Source organism: Lampris incognitus, chromosome 21 (genome assembly GCF_029633865.1).
Source record: "Lampris incognitus isolate fLamInc1 chromosome 21, fLamInc1.hap2, whole genome shotgun sequence".
Lineage (NCBI taxonomy): Eukaryota > Metazoa > Chordata > Actinopteri > Lampriformes > Lampridae > Lampris > Lampris incognitus.
The window spans coordinates 26586552-26601043 of record NC_079231.1 but is presented as its reverse complement, the minus strand read 5'-3'; the positions used below and the strand labels follow the sequence as shown (position 1 = coordinate 26601043).

The 14492-nt window shown below is 47.1% G+C and overlaps 1 protein-coding gene across 1 annotated transcript in view; it reads left to right on the top strand.

The window, feature by feature from the left end:
• Positions 1-14492, top strand: part of nid2a (nidogen 2a (osteonidogen)) — a 231038-nt gene that overhangs the window by 157780 nt on the left and 58766 nt on the right. Inside the window, exons 22-24 of the mRNA XM_056301042.1 lie at positions 6398-6527; positions 7379-7479; positions 14281-14450. Coding sequence (XP_056157017.1) covers positions 6398-6527; positions 7379-7479; positions 14281-14450 — 401 coding nt within the window. The remainder of the gene's footprint in view (positions 1-6397; positions 6528-7378; positions 7480-14280; positions 14451-14492) is intronic.

Sequence of the window (14492 nt, the reverse complement as noted above, 5' to 3'; positions counted from 1 at the left end):
TGGAAGCTACACCAAGTCAACATTCTTCCCACATAATCAGTGACAGGTGGTAAGCTGTTTGGGTAGGCACAACAACATCACCCGCACTCACCACCAACACCGGTGCACCAGAGGATTGTGTGCTGAGCCCATTTATCTATACACTGTACACCAATGACTGCACCAGCTCGCCAGCCACCACCACTTACATCAATGCCATTCTTGCTCTTCTCACAGATAACCGTTCTGCTCTGAACTGTCATAACACTGTTGCTCACTTCACCCAAGTCAAGTCAATTTTATTTGTATAGCCCAATATCACAAATTACAAATTTATCTCAAGGGGCTTTATAGCAACACAACATCCTGTCCTTAGACCCTCACATCGGATAAGGAGCGACTCCCTGAAATAAATCCCTTTAACAGGGAGAATTATTGGAAGAAACCTCAGGGAGAGCAACAAAGGAGGATCTCTCTCCCAAGACAGACAACGTGCAATGACGTTGTGTTTACACAATTTACACAATACAACATTGAAAGAGGATAACAGAATTATAATGGAATTATAAAATGTATGAAGAATATACATTGGTGTGAGTGTAACTATCTCAATGTCAGGAAAACAAAAGAAATAATAATAGGTACCCTATCACTCCAGCACCCCATCCTCACCAGTAATGACACAGTTGAAATAGTTGACCACTTTAAATATCTCGGACTCACACTGGACAATAAATTCAGCTTTGACCAGCATACAAAGGCCATTCAAAAAAAGGAGCTGTCATAGACTTTCCCCACTGGAAAGACTGCAACTGTTAAATCAGCTGTAGTCTATTCCATTGCCTACCAACACGGGGGTCACTGGTTTGAATCCCCATGTTACCTCCGGCTCAGAGGAGACATGTGGTAGTCTACAGCCCTCCCTGGATCAGCAGAGGAGGTGGAGCAGCGACCAGGACCGCTCGGAAGAGTGGGGTAGTTGTCCAAGTACAATTGGGGAGAAAAAGGCGGGGAAAATCCTCCCACCCCCCCAAAAAAGAAGAAGAAGAAGAAGAAAAATCAGCTGTAGAGTGCTGTACTTCCTCAGGGTTGTGTGTGACTCCCAGTAGAATAAAGAGGAAGAGCATCCAGACTGCTAGTCTCTCAGGTCAGGTTAGGTTGAATCACACATCCTGAAAGTGGACTTGGGCTTGTAAAAGTCATCACAATGGAAAAGCAAAGGAGCGTTTACTTCAGGTTTGAGTTGAGACGCTTAACAATCTTAACAAAAATACTTTATGTGAGTCTGGATATGTAACACCTGAACACAAACTTCATAGTGGATACAGTGGATGTTCACTCTACTGCCAGCTCACATCCACTCTTACCTTGATTCAAGTATTTCAGCATGACACTGGACTGTTGTCTTGTTGTAGAAGAGATACTATTCTCTTCTCTTCTCTTATCTTCTATATAAATGGTAAATGGTGTGTAAATGGTAGTTGTGTTTGAGCAATGTAGACCCCAGAGTTCCATTTGAAAATTGAAATCAGATGAATGTTGCAAGCGCTATCACGTCAGTACCTTTTCTACCATCGTACAGAAAATACCACACACACACACAGTTGGATCTGGGTTTATAGCTATTGATATGATAGCACCAGTTAGTGAAGATCCTATATGAGCTTATCCTGTCATATTGCTTGATAGCCAAAACAGTTTTGCTTTCTCTTCAAACTCGCCATTACCTGCTTTCTACTTCTGCATTTGGATGTTGACGATGTAAAACAATTAGCTAGGGTATAATTTTCTCCTGGAGGGCCTACCTACCAGTAACTACTACTAGAGGAGGGCACTCAGTTGGGTGCAAATCTCCAGCAGAGTCTTAACATTGGAGGCTATGGCACTTCCGTGTGGAGGTGAGGTGAATAAGGTGGATTACTTTTGGTTCATCAGTGTTCCTCCAGTTCTCCTGTGCTGAGATCAGTAATGAGTGATTTGCTGACTTGCGAAATATGATCGACTTTTCGTCTACTTTCAACCATACCCGAATACATAATGTTTTGGGTTTGGCACTGCCGCTGCCCGAAGGATGGGCAACATGATCCAGAAAGGGCCAGTGTGGGTTCAGGCCTTTGTTGCAACCAAGCAGTTATACACCTGAGTCTACAAATCAAGGTCCTCAGCAAAATCTGTTGGTTGGCTAATAGAATCAGGTCTGTAACTTGGTTGGCACAAAGACCTGCACCCACACCAGCCCTTTCTGGATCATGTTGCCCATCCCTGGACTGTAGATGTGAGTTGCGCATGCGCGCGGTTGTCTTAGATCGGCAGCGACAGAGAACGGTGTTGGTTGAGTTGGTTGAGCCAGCTAGAGAGTGAATGAAGAGAGGGAGTGGCGATAGAGAACAAACGTTTTCTCAGGGTGTTTAATCCCTGTGTGCAACCAGCAGAGGTTCTTCATCATACCTTCACACCTGTTCACAAAAAGTTTGGATTGGATGGATCCAGTTGTTTGCAACGTTTGCCATGGACAAATACATACACACACATACACACACATACACACACACACACACACACACACACACACACACACACACACACACACACACACACACACACACACACACACACACACACACACACACACTCAAACACATAATCCCCTGCAGTCGTTACCGTCTGGCAGAGATGAGAATGAGCAACTATTAAAGCAATCATGATTTAATTAGTGGATTAGCTAATTGATTTAAATATGTTGGCAAAAGGGGGCGGCACAGTGGAGCAGTGGTTAACATGGTCGCCTCACAGCAAGAGGGTCCTGGGTTCGAGCCCCGGGGTAGGTCAACCTTGGGGGTTGTCCCAGCTCGTCCTCTGTGTGGAGTTTGCATGTTCTCCCCGGGTCTACGTGGGTTTCCTCCGGGTGCTCCGGTTTCCTCCCACAGTCCAAAGACATGTAGGTCAGGTGGATCGGCCGTACTAAATATTGTCCCTATGTGTGTGTGTGTGTGTGTGTGTGTGGGCCCTGTAATGGACTGGCGGCCTGTCCAGGGTGTCTCCCCGCCTGCTCCCCAATGACTGCTGGGATATGCTCCAGTGTCTCCGCGACCCTGAGAGCAGGGTAAGCGGTTCGGATGATGGATGGATGGACGGACGTTGGCAAAAGGAAGTGAAAATGTCTGAAGGACATTTGTTTTCATGGAAATCTGCAGGATTGTGACTTTAAAAATGTATTTGAATTTCACCAGCTGAGTAAAGCAAATGTTTGCCTCATGGTGACAATGTCATCGATCACTAAGGGCAGTCAGTAGTGATGGTGGATGAGGCTGTCCAGACCCATGCAGCTCAATTGGTGATCCTTTTTAAAAAGCAAATAAGTGATGAAGCAGACTGGGTGAAGGTAGACTGACAACTGCCTATAGCCAAAAGAAGAAAGCTTGAATTAAAACACTTTTTTAACCAGAAATCTTTCCAGTCCCTCACAATACAGTGGTGACTGCTCCCCTGAAGCTCTCCCTCAGTCCCCTTCTTCCTCCTCCCTCTACCACCTCCATCTTCTCCACCGCTCTCCTCCTCGTGTTGCTTCTGAATGTCAAGCTCAGATCCATGGTGTCCCTCCATCTGTGTGCTGCCGCAGCAGAAAGAAAGATGCAACGAAACAGCACACGGAAGAGCAACGAAAAGAGAAGGGGAGGCTGTGAGAACGCAGGGAAGATAAGGATGTAGGAGTTACACACCAGGGCGCAGATGGAAAAAGAGAGAAAACCAGACAGCCCTGTGTAAACATTAGCAGGTCTAAAGTGGTTTTGGGTTTAGTTTTAACGCGCGCCAGTAAAGTGTGTGATTAAAGAGATTCAGCAAGGTAAACAGTTTTGACACAAGCATGACAAGTGTGTGTCTCGCTACGAAAGCCTGTGTTGCAGACATGGCCTCCCCAGAGAACAGATATGGCCTCCCTAAAGAACAGATATGGCCTCCCCAGAGAACAAACATGGCCTCCCAAGAGAACAGACATGGCCTCCCCAGAGAACAGACATGGCCCCCCCAGAGAACAGACATGGCCTCCCCAGAGAACAGATATGGCCTCCCCAGAGAACAAACATGGCCTCCCCAGAGAACAGATATGGCCTCCCCAGAGAACAGACATGGCTTCCCCAGAGAACAGACATGGCCTCCCCAGAGAACAGACATGGCCTCCCCAGAGAACAGACATGGCTTCCCCAGAGAACAGACATGGCCTCCTGAGAGAACAGACATGACTTCCCCAGAGAACAGACATGGCCTCCCGAGAGAACAGACATGGCCTCCCCAGAGAACAGACATGGCCTCCCCAGAGAACAGATATGGCCTCCCCAGAGAACAGACATGGCCTCCCCGGAGAACAGACATGGCCTCCCCAGAGAACAGACATGGCCTCCCCAGAGAACAGACATGGCCTCCCCAGAGAACAGACATGGCCTCCCCAGAGAACAGACATGGCCTCCCCACAGAATAGACATGGCCTCCTCAGAGAACAGACATGGCCTCCCCAGAGAACAGACATGGCCTCCCCAGAGAACAGACATGGCCTCCCCAGAGAACAGACATGCCCTCCCCAGAGAACAGACATGGCCTCCCCAGAGAACAGACATGGCCTCCCCAGAGAACAGACATGGCCTCCCCACAGAATAGACATGGCCTCCTCAGAGAACAGACATGGCCTCCCCAGAGAACAGACATGGCCTCCCCAGAGAACAGACATGGCCTCCCCAGAGAACAGACATGCCCTCCCCAGAGAACAGACATGGCTCCCCCAGAGAACAGACATGGCCTCCCCAGAGAACAGACATGGCCTCTCCAGAGAACAGACATGGCTTCCCCAGAGAACAAACATGGCCTCCCCAGAGAACAGACATGGCTTCCCCAGAGAACAGACATGGCTTCCCCAGAGAACAGACATGGCCTCCCCAGAGAACAGACACGGAAGGAAAATAAACTATCTGCCATATCGTACATTTAATCATGTAACTTCATGTACAAATTATAATAAACCTGAAAATTTTAGTGGACGTCCGGGTAGTGTAGCGGTCTATTCTGTTGCCTACCAGCACGGGGATCACCGGTTCGAATCCCTGTGTTATCTCCGGCTTGGTTGGGTGTCCCTATAGACACAATTGGCTGTGTCTGTGGGTGGGATGCCAGATGTGGGTATGTGTCCTGGTCATTGCACTAATAATAATAATAATAAAGTAAACTTATATAGCACTTTTCTAATACTCAAAGTGGCTTTACAATAAACGGGGTGAAACAAGATGACAGATAAACATAACACAGACATACAGGGGTGGATGGGAAGGAGGGCAGACATACAGGGGTGGATGGGAAGGGGGGCTACGAGAGGGAGAAGTGGCAGCCACACACGATGCCAGCAGTACTCTCCCACTTGGACAGATACAAAAGGGAAAGAAAAACAAACATCATAAATCACAGATGAATTCTGAAGAGGTGAGTCCTGACCGATGACCTGAATGTGGGCAGCCTGCAGCAGTGTCTGATGCGCTTGGGGAGGGAGTTGAGGGAGGGGGCATGTCGAGCGCTCAGTCCCCAGCCTGCCCCAGACCAGGGGGGGGGGGCACGAGAAGGCAATGGAGAAAAGGTGTGTCTTGAGACGGGATTGGAAGAGTGAGAGGGATTCTGAGTCTAATAATTTGGGGGAGTGAGTTCAAGAGCCCGGGAGCTGCCCTGGAGAAGGCTCGGTCACCAAAGCCGCGAAGGTTGGACCTGGGGTTAGAGAGAAGGGAGGCTGAAGTGGATCTGAGGGACCGAGAGGGTTGGTAGGGGGAGAGGAGGTCGGTGAGGTATGGGGGAGCCAGTTTGTGAAGGGTTTTATAAGTAAGAACCAGGATTTTGTAATTGATCCGGTGGGAGATGGGTAGCCAGTGGAGGTCTTTTAGGACTGGGGTGATGTGGTGCCAGTATTTGGTGAAAGTTAAAAGTTGGGCGGATGCATTCTGGACCAATTGGAGTCTCTTTATAGAGCTAGCACTGATGCCATAGAGGAGTGAGTTGCAGTAATCAAGGCGGGAGGAGATGAAGGCATGGATTGGTATCTCAGCAGCAGCACTAGTGCCTCCTCTGGTCGGTTGGGGCGCCTGTTCAGGGGGGAGGGGGAACTGGGGGGAATAGCATGATCCTCCCACGCGCTACGTCACTTGGTGAAACTCCTCACTGTCAGGTGAAAAGAAGCGGCTGGTGACTCCACATGTATGGGAGGAGGCATGTGGTAGTCTGCAGCCCTCCCCGGATCAGCAAAGGGGGTGGAGCAGCGACCGGGACGGCTCGGAAGAGTGGGGTAATTGGCCAAGTACAACTGGGGAGAAAAAGGGGGAAAAATCCAAAAAAACAAAAGAAATATTAAAAAACACTGGATACATTTAATTATTCCTGTCCCTGTTAGTACCTGCGGCCCCGACCCAGCGTGCAGAGAGTGTGTGTGAGCGTTGGAGGGCCAGTCTGGTGGAGCACTACGGCGGAGATCCTGCCCCCCACCACTACTTACCACAGTGTGAGCCAGATGGCCAATTCAGGTATTCACACACACAAACACACACAGGTATTGAAATCACACACACACACACACATGTTTTTACTCTACCCCGTGTTTGGTTGGTATATTTAAGATGACTTCCACAGAAATGGGAAGATAACTTAATTATCTGTTTGGTTTCTGAGACTCAAAAAGTTAATGTCTTACTATTGTAATGTCATTTGACTTTTCAGCAGTAGTAAGTCTCTTGAGTCATCCACTTACTAATTAAGGGTTCATTATCACATCAACATTTGCTGATTTCGGGCGTCCGGGTAGCGTAGTGGTCTATTTCGTTGCCTACCAACATGGGGACAGCAGTTCGAATCCCTGTGTTACCTTCGGCTTGGTCGGACGTCCCTACAAACACAATGGCCGTGTCTGCAGGTGGGAAGCTGGATGTGGGTATGTGTCCTGGTCGCTGCACTAGCACCTCCTCTGGTTGGTCGGGGCGCATGTTCGGGGGGGAGGAGGAACTGGTGGGAATAGCGTGATCCTCTCATGCGCTATGTCCCCCTGGTGAAACTCCTCACTGTCAGACATGTGGTAGTCTGCAGTCCTCCACGGATCAGCAGAGGGGGTGGAGCAGCGACTGGGACAGCTCGGAAGAGTGGGGTAATTGGCCAAGTACAATTGGGGGGACAATCCCCCCCCCAAAAAAAAGCTGATTTCTGAAGCTGCTACCTCGGGGGCTACAGTGGGAATCACAAAGATAAACAACTGTGTCGTCTGTAATGTGCCTATTATTATTTACTGACAAGAGCCAATATGAATTGTCGTGCCTTGTCTCTGTCTGTGGCTCACTGTGTGTAACTCTCTCTCGGTCTGTCTCTATTGCTTCCTGTCTCTTAGTCCAGTGCAGTGCTACGGGGAGACAAGTTATTGTTGGTGTGTGGACCAGGATGGCCGGGAAGTTCCTGGAACAAGATCACATGACGTGGTCAAACCTGCATGTTAGTATTTGTCTTCTCTGTCTCTCAGTCTATGTAATCATATGATTACATACGATTGCCATGACTGGCCAGTCGTTCTGAAGGTAAATGAAAATTTACAAGAAGGTGCACAAGGGCAGGCACTACCAAGCCACTTACCTTGCAGCTGTTTCTATGCTATCATAGAAACAGCTGCATTGTGTATACTGCATAACCATCTTTAAAGGGCAAGATATATCTTCAGTTTGATTAATCAATGTCATCACCAACTCATCAAACAAACATGGCAGCGCGACTGACGTTTGCGGCAGCCTCACCTAGCACCGACTATGCAGTGTCTTTGTCCACGCCTACGTCTAACTTTGTGTCATCGTGTGGAGTGCAAGGGAAATATGTCTATGATTGCCAATTTCTTTTGGACATTAGTAATGAGATACACTGGCTAGCAGAGCTAATGTTACATCACCTGAGTGAGCTTGGTTTGCTACATTCAGTGGGCCCAAAGACCACGGACCTGCTCGGAGCTGCGCACAAGAGGAAACACCAAAAGCGGTGTGACAGGATGCGGAAGCGGGGCAAGCGCGGTGGTGTGAAAGCTAGGCTAACTGCTAACCCATACAAACCAGCAGTTCCGACAATCCTGCTGGCTAACATTCCTTCTCTGGGCAGCAACATGGACTATATCCGACTTTTGAGAGCTTCCCAGCGCATCACGAGGAACTGCAGTGTCTCTGTGTTTGCAGAGACATGGCTAAAGGAGAACATCACGGACACCTCGAATCAGCTGAATGGGCTTACACTCCTCAGAGTGGACAAAGTAGCCTCATGATCTGGTAGCCTGGCCATTTACATCAGCAAATCAAGGTGCCAAGGTAGTCTCTACATGCTGTTCATCGCACATAGAGTTCATGACAATGAAAGGCTGACCCTTTTACTTGCCGTGGGAGCAGATGGCGATTGTCATCGTGGCAGTTTAATTACCACCGAGTGCTAATGTGAAGGAGGCTATGAATGAACTCTACAACACCATCAGCGAACAGCAGAGGGCTGACCCCGATGCATTCTTCATTGCTGCAGGAGATTTCAACCAGACAAGTCTCAAGTCTGTTATACCAAAGTTTTACCAGCATTTGCATCTTGCAACAAGGGCAATAACACATTAGACCTAGTTTTCACAAACATTAAGAACTCCTATAAAGTAGCCCTCCTCCCCCACATTGGCAACTCTGACCACCTAACTATGACAGTTATACTGACTCCGGCATACAGACTTTGGTTGAAATGAGAGAAACCAGTACTCAAAGAAGTCTGAATGTGGCCACAGGAGGCAATTATATCACTGCTGGACTGCTGTGAAAACACGCAAAGGAACATTTTTAAAAGTGGCAGCAAAGTATGAATGAACAATAAAATGACAAAGTGTTCCTGATTCCATATGACAATGTTATTGACTTGCAGGAATACACTGACTCTGTCACAAGTCCATAGATGATGTGACTCATGTCAAATTATTAAGAAGAGGGCCAACCAGAAATCCATAGTTGAATGGGGAGGTCCGTTCACTGCTGAAAACACAAAATGCTGCATTCAGATCTGGAGACATTGCAGCATACAGACTGGCCAAGAGAAATCTGTCCCGGGGTATCAAGGAGGTGAAGAGGCTGTATGGACAAAAGCTCAATGGCCACTTTACTGATAATAAAGACACACGGTGCTTGTGGCAATGTTTTCAAGCAATAACTGACTACAAGCCCCCACCCCCGCAGGCATGTCATAAAGATCCTTTTCTACCAGACAAACTCCAAGACTTTTTGCACATTTTGTGGTAACCAACAATAGGCGGGCACAGACACTTCCACCATCACCAAGCAACCAGGTACTCCAGCTGTCTACAGTTGTGATAAAGAAGGCCTTTGCCAGTGTCAGCCCATGCAAAACTGTGGGGCCAGACAACATATCTGGGCATTTACTTAAGAACGGCACAGAACACATGAAATATGTTTTGCAGACATCTTCAACACCTCGCTCAGTCAAGCAGTAGTGCCCACCTGCCTCAAAAGTGCCACCATAATTTCCCTGCCCAAAAAGTCAAACCCAGCCTGTATGAATAACTTCTACCCTGTGGCCCTCACTCCCATAGTTATGAAGTGCTTTGAGCGGCTTGTCATGCAGCACATCAAGGGCTGCCTCACTGCAAACTTAGATCCCCTACAGATTGCATACAGAGCCAACCGATCCACGGAAGGCGCAATATCTACCACATTCGACCTCACTTTGTCACACCTGGAATGGAAGACCACCTATGCCAGGATACTCTTCATCGATTTCAGCTCAGCATTTATCACCATTGTAGCACAACAACTGGTGGAGAAGCTGAGGTTGCTGGACGTGGACACTGGCACCTGCAACTGGGTCCTTGACTTCCTGACGCGGAGGCAGCAGACAGTCAGGGTGGGCAGCCACACATAAAATTCCATCTTAGCACAGGTTCACCCCAGGGCTGTGTGCTGAGCGCCCTCTTGTTCAACCTGCTAACCCATGACTGTACTGCCAAATTTGACACCAACCACATCATCAAGTTTGCAGATGATACAACAGTAGTGGGTCTTGTCAGCAGTAATGATGAATCTGCATACAGGATGGAGGTGGAGCAGCTAACGGCATGGTGCGAATCCCACAATCTCTCCCTGAATATAAATAAAACAAAAGAGATGGTGATTTACTTCAGGAGGACCGGCAGGCACCATCATACGAATGCGATGGCGCCACTCTGGAGAGAGTCAGTAACATCAAGTTCCTGGGAATGCGCCTGACCTCAACCATTAACACCTTGGCCATCGTTAAAAAGGTCCAACAGCAGCTCCATCCCCTCTAGAGACTTAAAAAGGGCAAGCCTCCCCATTCCAGCCCTCACTACCTTCTACAGGGGCACCATTGAAAGTATTCTAACCTACAGTCTCACTTCCTAGTTCAGTAACTGCAAAGCGACTGAACAACACCAGCTGAACAGGATAGTGAAGAAAGCTAGCAAGATCATTTGTGCCCCTCTCCTCTTCCTGTTGGAGATTTACCATCAATGCTGTGTTCGCAGAGGCTCAAGCATCATGTCGGATCCCCGCCAGCCTTCTCACAATCTTTTTTCTCTCCTGCCATCTGGGAAGAGGTACAGGAGCATCTGTGCTAAATCCAGTAGAATGGTAAATGGCTTGTACCCACAAGCAGTCAGGATCATTAACAAACTGTGTCCCTCCAACGGTCATGCCCCCCAACCCCCATCTACCTTCTCACCCCCCCCCCCCCAATCAGTGCTGGTCACTTGTTGACAGACACCAGCTGACAACATTGAATTGAAATTGCACTTGAATGGACTGTGTTGCTGTTTGAGTTTTGTTCACTCTGTTTTTATGTTTTTAGTAGCATCATTTTTAGGGAATGTTTAGATCTATATTTTTATCTTTTCACTGCTGTTGACTGGGAGAAACAGCATTTCAGGGTTTTTTTGTGTACGCAGATATATAATGGAAAATAACAAACTAAATCTTGAAATGTAGAGCTTGCACATTTCCACCTATGTGGAAATTCATATTTCAACATTACACACACACCCCTCTACTACTTGTGTGAACTAAGCTATAAAAAAAAAAGAGGAAGAAATTAAGGAAAATTCAACATTTCAGAAGAGAAATAAGACACTTCACTTATTTGGGAAGGGAAGAATAGGGTGTTAGTAGTAAGGTTAGCAAGCCTACTCCTTAGGAAAGTTAGTGGAAGCCTGCGGTGCGAGAGAGGAGTGGACACGTATAGTGTTTGGGACATTGACTGGAGTCAAGCTTGGTGTGTAGTGTTTGTATGTGTTTGTACACCATGTATGTGATGCTTGCCATGATGACTGAGCCACTGAGGAATCCCACGTCATCCAGATTAATGTGGTGTCCTAAATCATCTGACTGCCTGACTAATCGATTGGGAACTATGGCTGTGAGTCCAGTCTGTTCCAGGCTGAACTTAACCACTTTGGTCCGTTCAGCTGGAAGCTGCTGTTGAAGGACGATGTCGATGTTGAGGTCATGGCCTCGGAACGCATTGATCATTTCAGTCTCTATATTATATCTATCTGGATCGAGGTGATGTAATGCAGTGTCACCTATGTGAATGGTTGCTCATTGAGGAACACTGTTTGGTTAGGGATTTTCATCCAAGTGACTGTGTCATGTCGGTCATAAGACATCAGGATTTCAGTGCTTGGAGTGTTAACAAGCCACGGACCTGTTCTTTCTACCCTTGTCTTGGTGCTTTCATCTTCGATGGACAGGCTATTTTTGTTCAGAGGCTTTGGCCCCAGGCCACACAGGCGATCAGTTGTGTATCTAATGAATGGGTTGCTTGGACAGACCCAGTGGGTGTCTTTGGTGTGAGTGCACATGTCCAAGTTAGGGAGAAAGTAGAAAGAGGGGTTGTCATCATGGTACGCTAACATGGGTGGTGTTTGAATATGTATGTGAATGTTATCTTTCCAGAAGTCTACATTCAAGACAGTTTTCAACCTGTAGATGTTCTGTTTCTCAGTGCTAGGTAAATTCAGTATGAAGCCTATTTCCAGGCCTTGTGGGTTCACGAATATGGGAATAGTGCTGCCAAGACTAGATCTACTTGTGGGATATATACATTAGTAGCAGTAGTAGTAGATTTCAATATACTCTCAACCATGCTAAGAGGGACTAGATAAGGTGGGGATATTTCCACCACTCAGGCTGCTGACTGAGCTACTGATCTCTCTCAACAGGTCTTGCATCAGATCTCTAACTACACATACATATAGGTAAGGTCTGATTTTGCAATTTCTGATAGCGCCTCTGCAGCATGTAGAGTATTGTTTATTAATACAGAATGGGTGTTGACTGTTGAGATAGTTCCCTGCAGGGTCTTGCCAGTGTCCTGCTGGATGAGTAGCTTCTGTTGAATTTCTGGCATCTCATTCCTAAGAGCGCCTACCTCTCTCCTAAGGGCACTCGGACTTACAGAATTAGTGGCAGAAAGGCCAATTGAGAACAATGACCCAACTGCAAATGCTGCTGATAGCAGTTCTGCAAAAAAAAACTTTTCTCATGTTTGTTGCCACTCAGTTCTTCCTCGGTTACCAGGAACTTCCGCAACTGATTTAGCATGTGGATGGTTGTCAGCTGAGGATGTTCAATTGTGTCCTGAATTTGGCCCTTAGGTCACCTTCAGATATTAGCGGGGGCAACTTGATGTGCTTTCGATACATGTCCCAGGTGTTTAAATGGACGTATATCCGCTGGATATGAATGTGGCAGTTGGTGAGGAGGAGTCTGAGAGCCTGCTGGAGGATGATGCCAGTTGGAGGTTCAGGTTCCACCACATCACTGGATTGGCTGGATTCTAGGATGAGGAGGATGCCAAGGATCCACAAAAGGTTCATTCTACAGTGGACAAAGGGGTTTTGTTATCTCGTGCTAGGTGGTACGGAGTGACTGTTTAATTACGAGTACATGTCTATGGTGTTAATGATGGATGCCGGGTTAGTGCTAATAGTTATCCACCCCTCCTCCCCTTTGGAGTGGGGCCTGCTCAAAGGGTTTGATTTGATTCACGTGGAACCATTTGTATGTATGTTGGTGTCTGGTTTGGCTTTGACACTCTGATGTGGTAAACTGTTGAGAGTTTACCCATGATTCCATAGAGGCCAGACCAGTTTGGCAGGAACTCTTTCTAGATTCCCACAGGCTTGGTGAAATTGAAGTACAAGATTTTGTCACCTATCTGGTATTCACGATCTGATGTTTTCTTGTCATAGTATGCATTCGGTCCTTTGACACTGGCTTCCAGATTCCTCTGGGCCCAGGTGGAAGTGGACTGAAGATGGTGTTGTAAGTCTGTCACATATTGGTGTGTGGTGTAGGCTGTGGCTACACTCACATCTTCTGGCCTGTACAGATGATGCAATGGGAGAGTCATCTCTCGGCCTGTCATCATCTCAAAGGGTGTGACTCCTGTAGTGTGATGTGGAGTGGACCTGATGGCTATCAGCACTAGGGGAAGTTTTACATCCCAATCTTTACCATTGCTGCTGGCATATTTCCTAAGCATGCTTACAATGGTTTGATTAGCACATTCAACTTGACCAGAGGACTGGAGGTGGTATGCGATGTGGAACTTTGCTTCGACCCCCCAACATCTCCCACAAAGTTCTTATCACACCGGCTGTGAAATGGGTGCCTCTGTCTGAGCCAATGGACAAGGGAAGGCCTCAATGAGTAAAGACATGGTTCACCAGTAGAAGAGCCGTGGTTTCAGCAGTGTCATTAGGTGATGGTAGGCACTCAATCCACTTGGTGAACGCACAGCTGATTGAAAAGGTCATATAGATGGTTTTCTTCTATAAGGGTTGAAAGTTGTTGACACACGATTCCCTCTAATACTTTAGTAAAGAATGGAAGATTAGGGACTAATAAGACAAGTCTATTAAAGACTAATGATAAGAGACCCTGGATCGAGGTACAATTTGTTAAGTAGAGGTTTGACCACAGCTGGCTTAAAACTGCTGGGAACAGTGCCAGTAGTAAGTGATAAATTAGCAATGTCTAGCATTGTAGGTCCCAGGAAAGGGTCTTTAAAATGTTTTGCCAGTAAAGGTTCAAGTAGGCAAGTAGTTTCTTTTTACAAGCGTTTACTTGGTATTGTATGATCTGTCACGCCATGAAAGCACCAATTATAAACCAGTAAGTGAACTAAATCAGTCAGGCTAGGCTGTAAAGTGTTAATTATGGTATTGTGATACTTTTCCCATGCACCCTGTCTTAGGTATTCCCACAGTGGCTCCCCCCACCATGCACCCGTTGCCACGCCCAGATGTGACTCCTCCTCCCTCTGAAATTATGCTTCTTTACGCCCAAGGACAGCAGATAGGAGTCCTGCCTCTCAATGGGACCAGACTAGACCCCATGCGCTCAAAAACACTTTTGGCTCTACATGTAAGTAGAACTGATTGATTTATTGATTGATTCTTAGCTGAT